The 18,494-nt window shown below is 41.6% G+C and overlaps 1 protein-coding gene and 1 long non-coding RNA gene across 9 annotated transcripts; both read right to left on the reverse strand.

Moving 5' to 3' along the window:
- Nucleotides 1-637: 637 nt before the first annotated feature.
- On the reverse strand, nt 638-9,711 carry LOC120643818 (alpha-dioxygenase 1-like). 5 transcript variants are annotated; one of them, XM_039920289.1, is made up of 11 exons: nt 9,498-9,711; nt 6,426-6,517; nt 5,415-5,675; nt 4,378-4,527; nt 3,779-3,912; nt 3,404-3,617; nt 3,096-3,241; nt 2,697-2,924; nt 2,133-2,335; nt 1,449-1,692; nt 638-1,147 (listed from the first exon to the last, which is right to left on the reverse strand). In XM_039920289.1, the coding sequence occupies exons 2-11, from the start codon at nt 6,513-6,515 to the stop codon at nt 964-966; spliced, it is 1,854 nt and encodes a 617-aa protein (XP_039776223.1). In that variant the 5' UTR covers nt 6,516-6,517; nt 9,498-9,711; the 3' UTR covers nt 638-963. The 5 variants fall into 5 exon arrangements, with proteins under 5 accessions (XP_039776223.1, XP_039776224.1, XP_039776227.1 ...); XM_039920290.1 differs by having other exon boundaries at nt 9,514-9,688; XM_039920293.1 differs by having other exon boundaries at nt 5,415-5,655; nt 9,514-9,685.
- A 4,822-nt stretch (nt 9,712-14,533) lies between these two features.
- Nucleotides 14,534-17,069, reverse strand: LOC120643819. 4 transcript variants are annotated; one of them, XR_005663189.1, is made up of 8 exons: nt 16,601-17,067; nt 16,357-16,484; nt 15,968-16,244; nt 15,463-15,695; nt 15,304-15,397; nt 15,107-15,164; nt 14,962-15,021; nt 14,534-14,837 (listed from the first exon to the last, which is right to left on the reverse strand). It is a non-coding gene; the product is annotated as an uncharacterized LOC120643819 (long non-coding RNA). The 4 variants fall into 4 exon arrangements; XR_005663191.1 differs by having other exon boundaries at nt 15,463-15,619; nt 15,968-16,484; nt 16,601-17,069; XR_005663188.1 differs by having other exon boundaries at nt 15,968-16,484; nt 16,601-17,069.
- Between the last annotated feature and the right edge of the window lie 1,425 nt (nt 17,070-18,494).

Below are 18,494 nucleotides of genomic sequence, written 5' to 3' on the forward strand. Positions count from 1 at the left end.
TTCTGGGTAACAAGTTGGCTAACCGACGTTAGGCCCTCTACCCACTTACCTCTCTTCCCCTGGTGGGTCTGGTTGAACTAGTTCTAGACCTAGTCGAAGCTTATCATTCTTTGGATTCGATATTCCAGGTATACTCCCTGGTGAAAGCTACATCGGTCTTTGTGCGCTTGTGGAGTAATTCGTATAGGCTAAGGAGTGACAACAATATACTAAAAAATAATTCAACAAGAGAAGTTTTTTACTCTTTAATAAGAACAAATGAAATCGCCTACTACAAAAAAAATGAAATAAATAAAAACATAGGAAATTCTATTTTCGGATTAGCATATTACTTGAACTGTTCACCACTAATTCGCGTTAGATCAATATTTTGTGATTTTGTCAAATCATCTTCATGAATTGTTCTCTCTTAGAAGTATCACTTGTATTTAATCATTTGTGCATTGAGATAACAGGAAGACATAGCATACAAAATTAAAAAAAATGTATGATTAATGGTTTATTAGTGTCTTATTTTTTGGTTAGAGAGGAAGAATTAGGGGTTGTCAATAGTTGGGCCAAATAGACAATATATCATCAATTTTTTAGGCATACATTTGAGATCGATTTGATTATTTTAAAGAAAAAGATGATGATCAAGCCCAATACTTATTTAATTGGTATATGAAGATGTATAATTACACACTGTAAACAAAACACAAAAGAAAGAAAAGAAAATGTAATCAAAGAGAAGATTTAAGGAAGATGTTATATGGTCTCCTCCTGATTATTTTCCCAGATATATTTAATTACAGTGAATAAATAATAATGTACAATAAATTGTAAACAAATAAGCATACAACTTGTGCCATGTAATGAATCCTATTACATATATTACACACCACAATTCTGTAAACAAATAATACTTCATAGAACTTGAAAAATTGCATGCAGTAAATCTGGCAGGGGCCTTTTATTTTTGCACTAGTAGTCTGCATCCCACACAGAGAAAGCACTAGAGGACTTCATCCACTTGGCAGTGATTTCAGGGTAGTGCCGGTTGATCACATCTCGTAGGCCTTCAGTTGTTTTGACCCATTGCATCCCCTTCCTGGTGTATGTTTTCTCATTGAAATCGCTTGTAAAAAATCGATCTGATTCGAGCCTCCTGTTTTCAGAGATGTTAAAATTAATATTCGTATCTTAATTGAGTGGTTATCATCAAAAATTAGTACCTCCACATTTGACTTCTTTTTTCTAGTAACATTCTGGATCTACCGGTAAAGTACCACAATGGTCACATTGTTATGTTTTCTTACCATTTTGAACTTTAGTTTGGGTAAATTTTGAATCAATCAAAATTAGCTTAAGACACATTCTCAGTTGTTGCCTAATATATTTTTAGCAAGGGTTTAAATCATATTTGGTACTTTGTTTGGCATTCAATATCAGTTAAAACTAAATGTTACCTTGATGCCATTATAATGAAAATGTTGAATGCTGTTTCGCTTATGGCAAATCCCTTGATTTTTTTCTCTGCCATAAGACCAACAAGAAGGTCCAATTTCTCTACATCATCTCCATATATTGCTCTTATGGCTTCAATTGCATCCTTGTCACTTGTCAGATCCTCCCAGCTTTTTATTGGAATCAGAAATAGTCTCCTCCTGAACTCATTGTACCTCGGTACACTTCTCTCCCTGTCTCGGTATACTTTAATTTAGAGGAAAACAAAATTATGTTAATCTCAGTGTAATCATTATCAAAGGCATTAGACACAGTAATCCTCTTTATTTAACTTGGAGAGTACAATTTTTGCTTAACATTGTTGTTTATAATAGTATGCAGCAATGTCCTTGTTTTTTAAATAAATGGTAGTTGTGATTGCTTAGAGAGTGGTGCTATGGTTCAATCTGGTTAGTACAATAATAGTTTGGGAATTCTTGAAAATTGAAAAGTATGTTGTGATAAATTTTAACATAGTAGTTTAAGGCCACAATATTTGTCCTACTACTTAATTTGTTGCCAGTATGAGTTATTTTCAATATTTTTATACATTGGATTATTCTTGGTGGACCCTTGTACCAACTTGATATGGTGCAAAATAATGATCCTCTACTTGTGGTGGTATAAATTGGGTCTAAATTTCATACCTTCTAGGGCAGCAAGGTCGATTCTGTCAGATCGACTGGTACCATCCAAATTTTGTGGTATGAGGTCCCGGAAGAAACTTGGGTAGTTCCATAGTTCAAGTGCACCACAAGCTTGATATCCCATTGATAATGTTTGTTTTTCAAACCCTATTTTTGATAGCTTTTCTTCCCCCTTGAGACCAACCAATTCTCCAATATCAATGCTAAATTTTGACACAAGAAAGAAATTGTGTCAGTGTTTATGTCAATGTAACCGAGTTGAAAACTTATTGTGACAAAGATTATACATCCTACTTTTTATAGTATAGTTAAGAAGCTAAAAACATAATAAATCTAGCTGTTTGTGTCGAGTTCAGTGTCTAAAGTCAGGTTCAGTAATCCAACATGTAAGAGTAGATATATAATAGAAGAATGTCTTAACTTTTTTTTTGTTTTTTTCATCATTTCTTTATAACCCATATCACTCTTTTTCTGTTTGATTTAATGGAAATTGTTAGTTTGCATTTCATCTTCTACATTAAAAAAATGAGAGGAATGGATGCCAAACATAAATTGTGTACTCACTCTTCCAGGTATGGTGGGGAATTATTTGCATCGGGTTGCCCATTCGGATCCCGAAGCTTGAGAGTGCTTGGTAAGAGGGAGTGCATTCTGTAAACACTGGTAAACTCTTCAGTCAAAGAATAAGGTACGCCATGGTTGTTCGGCTTCTTCAATCCCACAAGCCCACCTAATGCCGGTCCTCCTATGTGACCAAATGTATCTTTTATCTTCTTACCCAATAATCCATACCTTCACAAAAGAATCAGAATATTAGGTAAATTGTACATATTCTCACTAATTTAATTAATTTGAATTTGCATATGTAAATAAAATTTCCACTTGGAAAAGTTATTCGAGCATCAATGGTTATTTTTTCTTTCTTTCGGCAAATATGAGAAAATGAGGTAAATATATCCTCACCAATTTGCGCGCATTGCAGCTCTCATGGTTTTAGTCTTGAGAAGCTCGACGGTCCAATCAATAGTGTGAACCTTTGCAATGACAGCAGAAGTGACCAATCTGGCATATCGATATAATTCTTCATCTGATAGGTTGGGATGTTCTTCCTGAGATTAAAACAAAATTTGTAATTTTTTCTTCATATTTTTAGCAAAAAATAAAAAAAATTAATGTCTTGGTACATAACAGTTTTATCAGTGGCAAGAGGTCAAGAACAACAAATTCTTCCTAATAACTAAACAAATAGATAACAGTGATGCCTCTCTTACCTTTATTACATCACAAGCTGCATTGTGTTCCTTAACAAAAAGAGCTTGTAAGATCGAAACCCCAACCCAATTGTTGCGAACATCGCCGGATAATGGCACACCATTCTCATCATGCAAAAGAAGACCGTCATCTCCGATCACTAGTTTTCCATCAACATAAGTCCTGATCTTTTTTGCCTTTTTCTCATTATCACCATATACTGCACTCCCATCCCTTGGTATATATAATCATAGAAATTGCAAAGAATTATGACATGTTATAGGAAAATATGTATTGATTCATCGATCGTCTCTATTTTTTTTAAGTTCATTCTTTGTGCTTAAAAAAATTTCCGATGAAGATCTTAACTTGAGAAAATCTTAAGCATTGCTCACCACCAAGCTGTGCGGACATTGTAGTAACCAGTCTTTATTCCATCAGAATTCGTAGGCAGTTCTTTTGTGGCGTAGAACTTGAACGATTTGAGTGGGCACTCATTGGCCACTTCTTTTGGAGCGGTGATTTCAATCTGGAAGAAAACAAGAAAATTGAATTACATATCAAGTCACAATTAGCGGTGGGCAGAACCCGACCCGAGAAACCTGCTCGAGTAGACTCATATCCGACTCGATATTTTCCAAAAAGACAAATTAACCTGACCTGACCCAACCTGATCCAAAACTGACCCAATCCGAGATCAAATAGCATCCAATCCAACTCAAATCAACATACGATAAAAAAAATTGATTTTGAAATTGGCCCGACCCAAACCGTCCATCACCCAACCCAACCTGATCACCCGACCCGAACCGAGATATTCTAGAAGTTCAAACTGACCCAACCCGTCGAACCCAAAACCGAATCCGACCGCCCACCTGATTTGCCACATGTAACTACAATATATATTTCAAATTCTGAATGGAAGATGAAGACCTATTTTTAAGACTTCAACAAACTAAGGCTCTCGAATTAAGGAAATAAATTAAGGATGCACCTGTTTGGTATCCTCCATATGATCTATCCAGTCATGAACCATGAACTGTATCCATGCAGCTGCTAGTATATTGAATTGTTTCCCTGTGTCCTTGTATTCTCTCCTAGATAACAGCTTTGTCACCACAACAAATGGATCTGGGCTCATCAACTGCATCAATAAACAACAGTTAATTATTTTATGCATAATCTGATGATTTAAAAGTGTACCTCAAATTTCTATGTGTTAACAGTATGATAAAATTAAAAAGAAAATGGTTCTGTGTTTAAACTAACAAGAACATTAGCTCTTATTTTAAATAATGACAAAACTCGCATTTTATTTTTTGACTTTCAACATTAATTCATTCATTTACTTATGTCAGACCCTGTCCTACAAAGCCGCACTGCCCAGGCCGAGGGGCGGGTTCACATACACATAGCTCCCTGATTACACATTTGTCCTCGCTTCATGTAAAAGGATCAACCTGGAGGTGTTATAGCATAAGGATAGGCTTATAAATTGGCACACCCTTGCTCAACTAGCAAGGTCGTATTAAATATATATACACAACACTCATGGGCCACTACTGGGCCAAAACCAAATCGGGTCGAGTGTCACAATTTATTTGAAGCCTGCAAAATGAACTACCAAACAAACAGTTTCAACAAAAAAGAGTTTTATTATAGAGTCTTAAAGTCAAAGTGTCAAAATAAATTTCAAATAAGAAATAAAAATCAAACACTTTTTTTGGTGATCTTTACTCCTTTAATTGGCTTCTTTCCCTCTAATTCAGGTCTATTTTTCATTAAATAAATTCTATATTGTATCTAATTTTTTATTGAACAAAATAATAGGGATACAAATTGAAATAAGCAGATAAGAAGATAACCACATCTAGGGCATGTGTATATATACAACAAGAATTACCAAAATAAAAGGGAAATAAGTGCTTAATTAATTTATGTCAAGTTATTAACGTGTATTGTTAAAACTTAAAAATTTGGAATTTTGTAAGAAAATTACTAGATTTTTGTAAATAGTGTATAATTAAGTACCTCATCCTTTTGATCAACTGGCTTCATGTTTCTCCCAAAAAAGGTGTTTTGGCTACCAGCCTCAGCATTATGGGGGTCGTTGTACTTGCCATCTCCAGTGCGGTACAAGAACTCCTTGGGGTCAAACAGGGCACCATGAGAACTCCCAACTGGTAGAAGGTTGTATTTTTCAAGTAGGGTCCGGCGAGTGTTCAGGTAGAGTAAACCGATCGGAACAGGCATCTTATGCCATAGGTTTCTCTTGTCAAATGCATGAATGAACTACATAAAATTGAGAAGAATTAATACTTTGGAAATTAAATTAGGTATGCATATGTAAATTAAATACTTCAAGTAATGAGGAATATCAATTGGAAAGCTTCAAATAACTTGAATACTTAATAATAAGGTGGTGCACAAGCATGATCAAGCTTAAGTATATATGCGTGCTTCTAATGGCCATATTTACAAACATAATTTGTTTATTACCTTGATAAGCAGAAAAAAATAATACATATTGACACGCATACTCATTTGGAAATATACTTAACTATAACAAAATGCCCTAATTAAATGGTGCATCAAACTTAATTTGCCGTATTTTTTGAGATATTAATTAAATAGATCATGCAATTAAAATCCTGCATCGCTAGCTCAAAATATAATCATATTTTTGTTGCATTAGAATTGTTAAATATATTTATATATATATAATCTAATAAAGCAACGTTTACAAATGTTAATTATTATCAATTATTCTAGTATAAAAATAACACTTCATAAATGCAAGATGTAATTAATTAAGTTCTCATCTATATATGTATGCATCCTATCTAATTATAACACCCTTACCTTGCTATAAAATAAAAAGATGACCACATGAATTACATATTAATTTCCATACATAACATAATTTCTATGATCATACATTAATATATAATCACTACCTGATTTTCTTAAGGAATATGTATGTATGTACATCAAATAAATACTTGATATATAAATTACACTTAAAAATTAATTAAAACATACTAGAAAGCCAATCTTGTCACCGAAAGACATCTTAGAGAAAACATCACGGAGGTCCGGATGAACACAAGGCTTGAAGAGACCTGAACCCATGGCTGCTTGCAAACAAATTAAATGAATGTATGATCTTGAATACGAGGGCTTACAAAGAAGTAACAATGTATTCTTTGAAAGTTATTAACAATCAATAAAGTGTAGTGCTATATTTATAATAGAAAAGGCATGCACATCAACTGGTTCTCAATATGTTCTCATACTCAAAGAGACTTGCATGATTTTTTTTGCGAAACACAGTACAGACACATATGCTCAAATCCATGCACACTCATCCCTATGAATACACGCACGCAACCCTACTCTATGAGCACCTCTGAGAGACTAAGCTGGCAGATCCTCGAGAGACACTTGCATAATTGATTTGCTGGTAATTTGTGTACTATATATGCATTTAAATAGAAAATTATGATATGATGTGTAGGCCATAGCTGCTCAGGACCAATAATTTTATGGGAGCTGATACAATGATACTGTTGTAGCTCCCATCGTTGATACAGATGGTTTGACTGGTCAAACTTTGTTTACATTCCTGGTGCATGTAAATTTGTTTATTATGCAGCGAAAAATGTTTATTATGCATATAAAACCAATTTGTCAAGCTTAAGAACATTAAACAACTTGCATACTAAGCATTTTTGCCTGCATAAAAAGACATTTGGTAACATGCATTTTACAACTAATACATTGCATACGAAATAAATTTGGGTGCATAATATTTTTACTTACATATAGTATTTGTAACACGCAGTCTAGAATTAATGCGTTGCACAGACTAAATGAAATTATGTGCATAAAAAACAAGTTTACATGCATAATAAAAATGTATAAACAGGCATTTTACAACTAATAAATTGCAAACTAAATGAGTTGCATAATAAAAGCATTAGTTTGCATAATAAAAGCATTAGTTTACACTTTGCGAGTAGGCTACATAGTATGCATAATAAAAGTGTGACAGTGCAAGAAAGAGAAAACGAGTGAGATGGTACACTGAACCGAATGAAAGGGTCATGAACCGGTTAAAAGATAGATTTAATTCAGTGAATTGAGTTTAACCGCATAATTACCAGCTTTTGTTGCATAATTATCATCTTTTGTTGTATAAAAAAGCAAAAGCGAAAAAAAATCAGTGCCGGTAACCAACCAGTGTCGATATATCAAAATTGATTTTCATGTAGTATATATACGACAATGCTATTCTGCATCCACCTCCTATCACTAGCAAAAATAATCGGCAAAATACTGAACTAAATTTTACCAAGTTACTTAACATTGTTCAGTAATAGCTTGCCGGTTACTGAACTACTAGAAATTTGTTCAGTAATTATTCTGCCAAGTTTAGGTGTAGAATAGCATTGCCTTGTGTGTGCGTGCGCCAGTGGGAATTAGATCCGGTATCAAAGCTAGCATTAGTAACGGGTTATTTGTGGTGGAAGAAAGATCTTGGATGGCTTTAGTATGTCGTTGGAAACCAGCTTTGAATCATCGGTTGGGGACATCCTTTAGTCTCGATTTCCAAACCAGTTCGGAAGCTATGATTGGTCTTCGGCAAGACTGCATAGAGTCCAGCCGAACTTTTGAGATCGAAATTAAAGACACTGCCAGGAAAATTAGCAGCAAACAAAACAAAGCACAAGCACAAGATCAGGAGAAGATTGCTCCCAGTGCACATCACGTTGAGACCCAGATCAAAATCACATGAATCTCCGAAAGAAAAAGTTGTTTACACGGCAACGGGTGACGGTGTTGACCCCATCATTCGCTGACTATACTAAACTTGGTTGTTGGACTATGCATGATGACCGCTAATTAATTGTACATATACGCTTATATACGGTAGGATGGCAACAGGGGCAGGCCCACTTCAATTTAAGGGCATTCAGTTGAATATCGTATCTCATTAATTTTATCAAAAAGATTTTGTTTATATATTGTACGTACACCATGCACATTGTTTTCACAAAAAAAACAAAAATGGCACAAAATACAAGCTGTCCAAATACCTGGCCTGAAGTAAAGACAAGCCCATCACTATGCCCTACCCTACTACTCACGGCCCAATATCTTCTCCAATTCTCCCAATATTTGTTCCTGCACAGCAGCAGGCTGTCAAGCCAGCAACTTGAGCATCTCCAACAGCTCTTGTATCTTGGGTGAATTAGCTAAAGAAAGATAAAAAAACCCCATACAACAGAAACTCTATCTACCTCGTCTTCTATCCTCGTTTTCTATCCAGGAGATGCCGCTAGGCATCTTTGCCTAGGGCTGAGCGCTAGCCATACATTTTTGGATTTTGGAGAAGTTGTTGGATTTCATCCCTTTTTCGCTGGCTATTTCGTTTTACATAATAACTATATTAGGATTTTAGTTATTCACAGATACAAGAGCTCTTGGAGATGTTCTTAGGATTTATACTTGTAATCTTTAGGTCTAAAGTACCAAGAGCAAGAAGATTAGGATTTAGGCCTGCCTCGTTTGGGTCACAGGGCTCCATCAGGAGTATAGTCCGGCGCCATTGATGTGGTTGCCATGCAAAAGGCAATCCACACTGGCCTTTGGGAGCACGAGGAAGAGAACTACACAACAGTTCCTCGATCTAAAAGACGAGCTGAGAAAGTCAATGGAGAATGAAATAGCGCACATGGAATCGATTGCAAAAATCACAACAAGAACTGCTTGGTGCATCTGTCCCGCTGCAGCAGTTTCATTTCTATGGTGTTCCGGCCGCCTGCCGTTTTCCATGCATCTCCCCGTTCACCCTACATGCATAGTCCGCCTCTGTGGGTGGATCGGAGGAGCTCAGAACGCGGCCATGCCAGGTGCCAACAAAACCCAAGCTAAATCGGAGCTCAAATGGCACAATGATTTGGAGAATCCATCCATATGGTCTGGTAAATTTTCTTCACGCTCTCGTACGTGTGCGGCAACAACCCATACAGGTGCCCCAGATCGGAACAAGCAAAGCACTCAACAGGAATTCAAGAAACGATAATAAATGTGAACAGCAAGGCTACTTACCAGGTAGAAGAGAAACCTGGAGTGCTGAGCTTTCAGAGGAAGGCACGCCTTTTCGGAGAAAAAAAGGCTCAACTCTTGCTAGGAGAAGAAGCCCGCACGCTCTGACGGTGGGTGCTCGCCGCTATTAATGGATTGAAGGGTTGGCTGAACGACTACAATTTTATATTTTTGCAAGGATGCGGTGGCAGCCCAACCCCAATGCAAGTTGTTGACTAACTACTGATAAAAAAAGAAGAACAAATGACGTGACATGCATGTGACTGCTTGGGCCAATCTTTATCTTTACTAAACGGAGGCTCAATGACACGCAGTGATTTTCTAGGGTCTGTAAACATCCTATCCAAAACTATAATGAAAACCTGACAATATATTCATAAAATTTGTAGGATCTGGTTTTGTAAGATCCAATTATAAAATTTAAAAAATTAATTATATCGTATTCATCCGTATTTATACATCTCTTGGATGAGTTGTGAATGAAATCCTTTTAGAGGCTGAGTTGACCTAGAAAAATTGATCGATCGTTTTCCAAGCGAGGTTCATAATGCCATCGAATAGATTAAGAAGGAGGCACGAAGCCCGCATATATGCAACACGCACCTGCGAACCTCTACTCTCTGCACATGCATGTACTCCTACCTCCGGGACATTGACTTACTGAGCGCGTGCAACACGCGGAGGCTGATTCATTCAACACCAATCATTTATTCGATGTGCCTTTAAACTGGAGAGGCCACATCCGAAAGCAATTCAACCCACAAGGTTAACAAATACACCTTCGACCAATCAGAGGATGTCACTCGACTTCAAAAGCCCACAAGTTTAAACTTACCACCAATAACCTTGTACCCACTTGGGGACCCACCTGGCAGTGTCCCGGATGAAAGGTGGTGCGAGAGGCGGCATCAAGGGGCCTAACCCTAGGTTCGGCCGAACCTGGACAGCCTCTTGTCTTGCTTAGTTTAGGCGGGAAGAACCCTCGCGTTGTCCCAAAGGCGGTTCGCAAGGTTTCCATCTATAACCCCTTTAGAAATCACCCTTGGAGGACTATGTAAGGAGGAGGAGATAAGAGAATAGCTCCACTCCTAGGTGAAGCTCTACCTCCATAGTGCTTAGAAAATAGGAAGTGAGTGAGGGATAGTTTGCCGGGAGTAATAGATTTGCATGTCAGCAATCGCGTTTAGGCAATTAAAGTTTTCAACGTGTAGTCCTTTTCATGACCAATTCTCGGACTTTAATTGTCAGTGAAGTTTCATAGCACCTTCTCTATCAATTATTTGTCTCGTCGCGTCTCCATCTTCTGTTGCTATCATTATTAGTAAAGATGACAGATTCAATGGTTATTATAATTAGGGAAGGAGGTAGACGAGAGACGACACATCCGTCGTGTTGGCACATCAACAGAGTCTAGTCGTCTTTCCTCTCAGTCATGGGCTCATGGCAAGTATTTACACGTGCAGGTTGTGGTTGACTTGTCGTGGCCTTGTGCGTCATGGCATTATTGGAAGTTTTTTTTTTGACATGGGCATTGGAAGTTTGGATGCCCCTCTCCGATACATATAAAAATATTCATGATATATGTTCAAAGTTTGGAAGTTTGGTATTTACGCCTGAGACAAGACTCAGTGCTATGGTGCGAGCGATGATTTTGGATATTGCGGGTGGGTATATGGCTGCGATGGGTGAAAATAAATAATTGGTTTCGGGCAGAAATATCCTCCGACCTATAATTTCTATAGATCTGCTCTCCCACCTACCTACCTCCCTCCATCCTTACAGGTGGGTCCAACATGAGGAGTACAGTGGACCCGATTCAAATAACAAAAGTTTTTAAAAGTTTTCAGTTTTTATAGTGTGTGCATGTGTGTGGAAATTTCTAAACCGTCTCAGCGAATGTGGTAGTTTCTTTTTACAATTTAATAGATAGACTTGCACGTCGGCAACCACATTTCGGTAAAGTTTTCAACGTGTGTGACCAAAAGATTTGGGATCCTCGTCAGGAAAGTTTCATGGCACCTTATCTTCCAATTATTTTATCCGCATCTACTAGGAGTCGTCGCGGCGTCTCCATCTTTTGCTGTCATTGATGGAATAAACTTAAATACAACTTGCATCCAGGCATGTGAGCGAGACCGAGAGCTTGTGTCGCCGGAGAGAGCTGCAGCCACGCATGCAACAGGCAGCTCTTGGGTTGCTGGCCTGGTCTGGTCACCGGCGGTAGCTCTCTCTTCCAGTCCTGCTCTCTTCCATGTGCTGTTTCTTCTCCCCGATACCAAGCAAGCAAGTCAGCCGATGCAAGTAGATTAACTAAAAGCAAAAAAAAAAATCTGAATAGCGGACAGAAGGAACACATGATGCATATGCTAAGAGGCTGCTTGGAAGGACTTCTTTCAAAACGGCTTCTAGAACATTATTTACCTCGACTTACAAAATATATAGTTTCACACTACAACGTCTCGATTTGCGCAAAACAGTTGAAGTGAAGCCGCTAAAAACCCTTACAAATGAGCTGTAAATAAATAAAACCCTGCATGCACGACGCATACGTGTACCCGCCGAGGCAAGTAGATTGACTAATAAACGCCAAATGATATACACTCAGAACAGCGCAGACAAGAAGAGTATATGCGCTTACTAAAATGGAGGGGATGCGTGTATGTGACGTGGCGGCGGAGACAAGTAGATCGTTGATCAATTCACGTTACTGGTTGTTGATCGATTCAAGGTCAAAGATCGGATCGTTCACCGTTGATTTGAGCTTTTTTTAAAAAAAGTTTTAGGGAAGGCCCCATCTTAAGCAAGCAAAGCAAAAGGACAGTTGGCTAACACATGAGGAGCCCACCGCTAACAACCGAGCAATATCCAGCAGAACAAATCCTAGTTGCATATTGCCATTGCCCAATGTATCTATATACAATCGAGGACGACCAAGTATAGTCAAATTTCTACAGCTAGCCATATCATTCCAACTGGAACTGGCGTGTTAGACCAACTCGACCATCAGAACGGTGTGTTCTTTTTTTTTTGGAGAAATAGCGTATTTTTTGTTCGTCATTTGCTCCCAAGAATGCCAACTGGGAGGCCCAGGTTCGAGTACTTGCTGCGCCTTCCGAAAAAAAACACAAATGCAGGAAGGAATGCAACTGTAGACCAGCTGATGAGGGCAAAAATATAGGTTCCACGCGTATCTAGAATTTTTCACAGATGTATGCCACCACATTTTTTTTGTACCTGCAAGTCGGTATAATCCATACAAAAATTGGTAATAAAATCTAAATTTCACCGAGAAATTCATGAATCTATAATTCGTATGTGCTACACTAATTTGCAATTGTCGAATTGTTCAAGCACTGTAAAAAAAATTAGCGAGCTACACTTAGTGTTCCACAAATTTCATACCAGAATGTGTGGAGCTACCGAGCTAGGAGGAGTGGAGTGCCGAGGCACCTAGGTCGCGCTCGCGGCTGCAGAAGGGAGAGCTACTGCAATGCGCGGTCAATCAAACAACAGCGGGCGCCGTCGGCTGATGCGCCGCAGCAGCAGTGTCAATGTCGAGGGGATTGAGGCAGAGTGCTCAGCTGCGGCCTGCGGAGGGAAGCCTGGTGCGGATGCAGGGCTAGACGACGCGGCGCTGGGGGAACCGGCAGTGGCATCCCGTAATTCCGTGGAGCCGCGAGTCGCTTGACGCGGTCGCATCCCGAGGTCGTGCATTCGTAATTCAATATTTGGCACTCACAAAACTTATATGTTCAGTACATAGTTCTAATTTCCTGAATTTTTTTCCAAAATTATATTTTTCGCTGGCCGGTGAAAAATACAAAATTTTGGTGAAATTTGGAACATGGTGTCGAAAGCTTTTGGGATGCATGTTCTTTTTTATACTACACCTGTTGATTTAGCAATGATTGTTTTATTATACTACAGTAGTGCAATAGACCATTTGATTGTAGAGAAATTTCTTCTCAGATATAAAGTTAACATGGGCACGAGTCGTATGGAAAAAAACACACATGGTACAAATAGGTTGGGGATTGTGCTCAATGTGCTTAATTAGATGCTTGAAACATCATGTCATAGGCGATGTGCACATTTCGCTTGTAACGCCGCAGTGTGCAGCATCACTCTCGTCCTATACCTAATTAGACCCAGAATCACTCTCGACCCAAATAGAATTTAAAATTCCAAACTCATCTCCTCTCTCCTTCCCTGAAAACCTCTCAACAGACACCGGTGCACATTCGTGCGCTGCCGCAAGGAAAATTTTATTAGGTATCGGATCGGATGTCGCAGTGTTTGAGCATCGATAGAAGTGATGCCTAAAATCCAACTTTAGCAATACATCGTGGAGGGCGTCCCTATCAATCATGTTTTCAACTTAACATGAATGGTGCCTTCTCGTATGGGTGGAGGAAGCTCAGGGTAGTACTTTTAAGATCCACTAGCCCCACTTATCTTAAACATCGTAGCCCAGCAACCTTCTATTATGGATATCATTTAACATTTTCTATCACTTGATTCAAGAATATGCAAACGCTATGTCATCACTTCGAATAAGGTTAATTTCCTAAGAATGAGGTATGTATGAATGGGTTGTTCTTCCCATTTCACAATGGCAAATTTTAGAGTAAATTGGAGTCTAGATACCTAAACTTGTCCCATGAATTCATCTCGTTCTTTAAACTCTCAAATTGCCAATTTTGATCCATAAACCGTGTTAAGTGTTCCATCCAAGGTCTCAAACATGCCACACAAGTTTCTGACGCCAATGTGTCATGCCACGTGGTGCCATGCTTGCAATAGAAATCCCCGTGTGCACAGTCTTATCTTCTCATACTAGTGCATGACGCGCGCTTGCGCGCGGGGACCTGCAAAACGGCCATCTGTTTTGTGGAACAAAGTAGGCATCAATCTGGGTATTAGTTTACGTAAAGATGGAGGCATAATGTTTATTATTTGAAGCGCTGGATGATGCAGAACGGTTTTAGCAGACATCGTTCATTTGACGGAATGCTACGCAGGCTGAAGCGATCAAGGACTTAGGTACCGATATAAAACAGAGTCAGATATGGCTATACTATAGTACAAGAATTAAGTCTTGAAATATCATATTACAATGATCAGATGAGAATGGGTCTGCATAACAATATGATGGTGGAGCTTTGTAATTAGTTTAATTTGTACGCGTTAACTTGAAAAGGCCCGACGTTGCTGATGGCACAAAATACCGGCAACTTTGGTTATCGTTGTTGCCGCACGATGAAAGATTAGGGAATATGCTGGCTCCTGAGGTTCAGATTATATCCGCGTGATGAAGTCGAAGCTTTCATCTCGGGGCGGAGGCTGCATAAGAATGACTGATGTTACAATGGAATCATAATTAGCAAAATATACGGGATATCCTATATGGTTGGAATATACAAATTATCTGTGGCAGGGTAGCAAACACTTTAAAGTTAAAAAATACCTGAATGGGCATTGTGAAGGCGGATGCTGGACATGCGACGCCGAATGGTCAGGATAGCAGCTGTCACAAATCGTAAATTGCAAGGGTTTATAAAACATACAATGTGGCAAGTTTAGCATGGAAAAAAATTATGCAAAGCACATACCAGCGAGAGTTGTAATAGGAGGACGAGGAAAAGGAGCTTAAGCACCAGGTTCTCCATCCTGAAAACAGTGAGACTTGTATGAAGGCAGTGCCTCTCTCTGAAGTATTGTCAGGAATGGACGACTCCTTTTGTAGAAGCTCTCCATTCTTGTGTCTTTGAACATGAAATGGTGACAACTGAATATTATGGATGCATACCTTTGCATTCATTGGAGAAGAACATTTAACATTTTTCGTTGGTTGTCAGAAACAGGTCAGTGGAAAACAATCGTTCAAATATCTGCACTTGATCCTGGGGAAATTAGCAGGTTGAGTTACTCAGCTAAAGTTAAATTTTAGAAAAAGTAGGAAATACACCTTTGTAGCTTCTTTTAGGAGAGGATAGTTCCGGATTCCATTGCAGAGGGGACAAATGGGAACATAGGCCATAGCTGAAAGGAGACTGCTTGTATGAACTTGGAGAGTGTCTTGTTTCTTCGGCTTCATAATGAAGATGCAGCTGGCATGGTACGATCTTTGAATAAAAGAGCAGGCAGCATGAGCAAGGTGTCTTGCATTCATACACTGTTTCAATTTTAGGCTTCCTGCAACTGTCGTTTGAGTATCTTTTATTCACCAAGTCAATGTAATTAAACCCAGGAACATTGCAAACAGAATATTTCCTGTTGGGCACAAATAATCAACCTGCCATCTAATTATTTTAACTTCACAAGAAGCATTCTGAGGTTTCGTGCTCTCTGACTGTATCTTTGAAAGATAGACATATACTGACGCTATGTATATATATTAAAAAGCAAAACAAGACTCTTGCAGTTGCAGGTCATTGCCAAATGGAAATCAGAAGAACTTAAGATAGTGTTACCTCGTCATGCCAACCAACAACAAAGACGTCGAGTGAGTAACCATCATTCGTTGAAAATGCAAGCGCTTCTTGTTGAAAATGCCGTCGCGCTCGGTCTGTCGCTCCGCAGCCGCTCGCCGCGGCCGGGTAGCAGCCGGCCTCGGCGCACGCCGCGTCAGCTCGCCGACTCGGAGATACTCTGCAGCGACGGCCGCCAGTGCCGCCCCCTCGCCCCGACGCCACGGGACCCGCCGCCGCCGCGGTGCTGCTGGTCCGACTTATCCGCCCGCTGACATTCCTGCACGAACACCGCGGCGAGTCAGCGATTCATCATCGGAGGCCGGAACTCGCAGTTCGTTCACTCAGAACGCGAACGCCGGACAGGGGACGAGCGAGCGAGCGAGCCGCACGCGAGCGCTCGCCTGGCCGGCGGCGACGGCGGGCCCGGGCTGCGGCGGCGGCCGCCGGTCGTCGGGCGCCGCCTCCTTGCACCGCCGCGCCTTGTCCTGCCGCTAGGCCTGGATCGCCTTCGTCACCTCTGCGCACGCGACAGCATCAGTGGTGGGAATGGGGAACGGATTAGCTCGTCTCATCCGGAGCGGAGGAATTGGGCCACGACGAAGAGGGATCTACGAGCGGAGGGCAGGCACGCACCTTGCGACGTGACGAGGCGGTGGACCTGGCCCAGCAGCAGCGCGTCCTCGGGCTTCAGGAGCAATTCTGGCCGCAGGGGGGTGGAGCTCGCGCCGCCGCCAATACTCATGCTTCTCTTCCTCGTTCTTGCCGGCAAACTTGACGCATCATCCAATCCTGATGGCGGCGGCCACCTGCTCCACCAGGATGGTCCCGTCCGGCAGCTGCAGCCCGGCCGAGCTCCACCGGCACTGCACGTCGAGCTAGCTATCCGGCGACGCGGCCTCTCGCCGAACCGTGACGCCATAGTCCGCCGCACCATCACGGGCTGCATGCCTCGCGATCCTAAGGGACACAGGAGGAGAGGAGGTGGTGGAGGAGGAGGAGGTGGAGGCGGCGGGGAGTAGGAGGAGGAGGTGGTGGCGACGGTGGCGCAGATCCGCGGCGGGGAGGAGGAACGGCGGCGGTGGGGGAGGAGGAGCGGTGGCGGCGGCGGCACGCGGCGAGGAGGAGTGGTGGCGGCGGGCGAGCGGGACTACGAGCGCACCGGCGAGCCATGCAGCCCGCAGCACCCTGGCACGTCCGCGGCCGCCGCCGCGTCACCCCGCGCATCGCCTGCCGCGACAGGCGTGGCCGCGTGGGGGTGGAGATGAAGACGGCTGGATCCGAGCAGAGACGAGGCTGTCTTCGCGAGGCGAGAAGAAAGCTCCAGAAGTAGAGATATATACGCTACAGTTGCATTGCGGGTGGAATGAATACGGGCACTTGATTTACCATCTGACGGTGAAAATTATTTTTACCGACGTGGACCGCCTGCCTGTGCGCTGTGGGAACGGGCTTTCATCTATAGAAATGTGCTCGTGTCTCTCTAATCCCTAACCAATCCCTCTCCTGCGAGTGGTCCGGGTGAAGTCCAGCAGCCCGTGGCCAGCATGCCACGCTCACGGCGAACCACGCAGTGGTGGTCCTCGACCGCAACAAAGCCGTCGACTTCCGCCATGGCCACCAGCGCGCGTCGCCGTGTCCGCCTCGACCTTGCTGTCACGCTCCTTTGGCGTTTCGCCGAACCTGACCGCCGTCCTGTCCTCCCCGCCTGCAACGGCCGCGGCGGCCTCGGCTGCGCAGCTGCACGGTACGCCATGCTCACCGGGTACGCCAAGATGGGCGCACCGTCGACCCCACGGCACGGCCAATCGGCCAAAAAAAAAGTACCGGCTTAATTAGTGGCCCCTCTGTGAGCTGGTGCCAGGGTTAACCATTTCGTTTTCGTTGCAAATCCCAGTGTTTAGCGGAAACGAAATTTCGTTCCGAAATTTCGGTAAATTTCGGTGACTTTTGGCCGAAATTTTTTGAATTTTCAAACGAAATTTTCCGAAAAATACCGAAATTTTCCGAAAAATACCGAATTTTTTTTCCCGGTAAGTAGCGAAAACGAAATTTTTCGCCGAATTTCGGCAAAATTTCAAACCCTGGCTGGTGCTGCCGATGCTCCTCTACAGTGCTGCAGCACAGCCACACACAGCATGCAGGCCTGCTTGGTGTGGATAGAGAGCGAGAGAAGTGTGGATAGTAGCGGAGGCGTAAATCACCGTCCATTTATGATCCACTGCGGCCAATTTGTCATCCTTTACTGCCGTCCGCCGGTCGCCGTGTCCGCCACCACCGCCATGAGGAAAGCAGAGAGATAGGTGAGGGGGAGGAGCAAATGGAAAAGACAAGACGGTGCACGGAATTTCTGTAAATATTTGCCAACGTGGCACCACGTGGCGTGTCATGTCAGCATCGAAAACTCGCATGGCGCGTTTGAGATCTCGGATGATGGATCAATTAACATGGTTCAGGAATCTAGATGGAAGATTTGAGAGTTTAGAGATCTAAGTAAAACCGTGAGATAAATTTAGGGATAAGAAGTGCA

Source organism: Panicum virgatum, chromosome 8K, assembly GCF_016808335.1.
Source record: "Panicum virgatum strain AP13 chromosome 8K, P.virgatum_v5, whole genome shotgun sequence".
NCBI lineage: Eukaryota > Viridiplantae > Streptophyta > Magnoliopsida > Poales > Poaceae > Panicum > Panicum virgatum.

Excerpts from the sequence above, each read along its gene's own strand:
- LOC120643818 (XM_039920289.1), bottom strand. The coding sequence starts at position 6,515 with ATGGGTTCAGGTCTCTTCAAGCCTTGTGTTCATCCGGACCTCCGTGAT. Across the intron at positions 5,676-6,425 it reads GTGACAAGATTGGCTTTCTA|TTCATTCATGCATTTGACAA; the intron begins GTATGTTTTAAT and ends AATTTTATGTAG. Across the intron at positions 1,693-2,132 it reads CGACCTTGCTGCCCTAGAAG|TATACCGAGACAGGGAGAGA; the intron begins GTATGAAATTTA and ends TCTAAATTAAAG.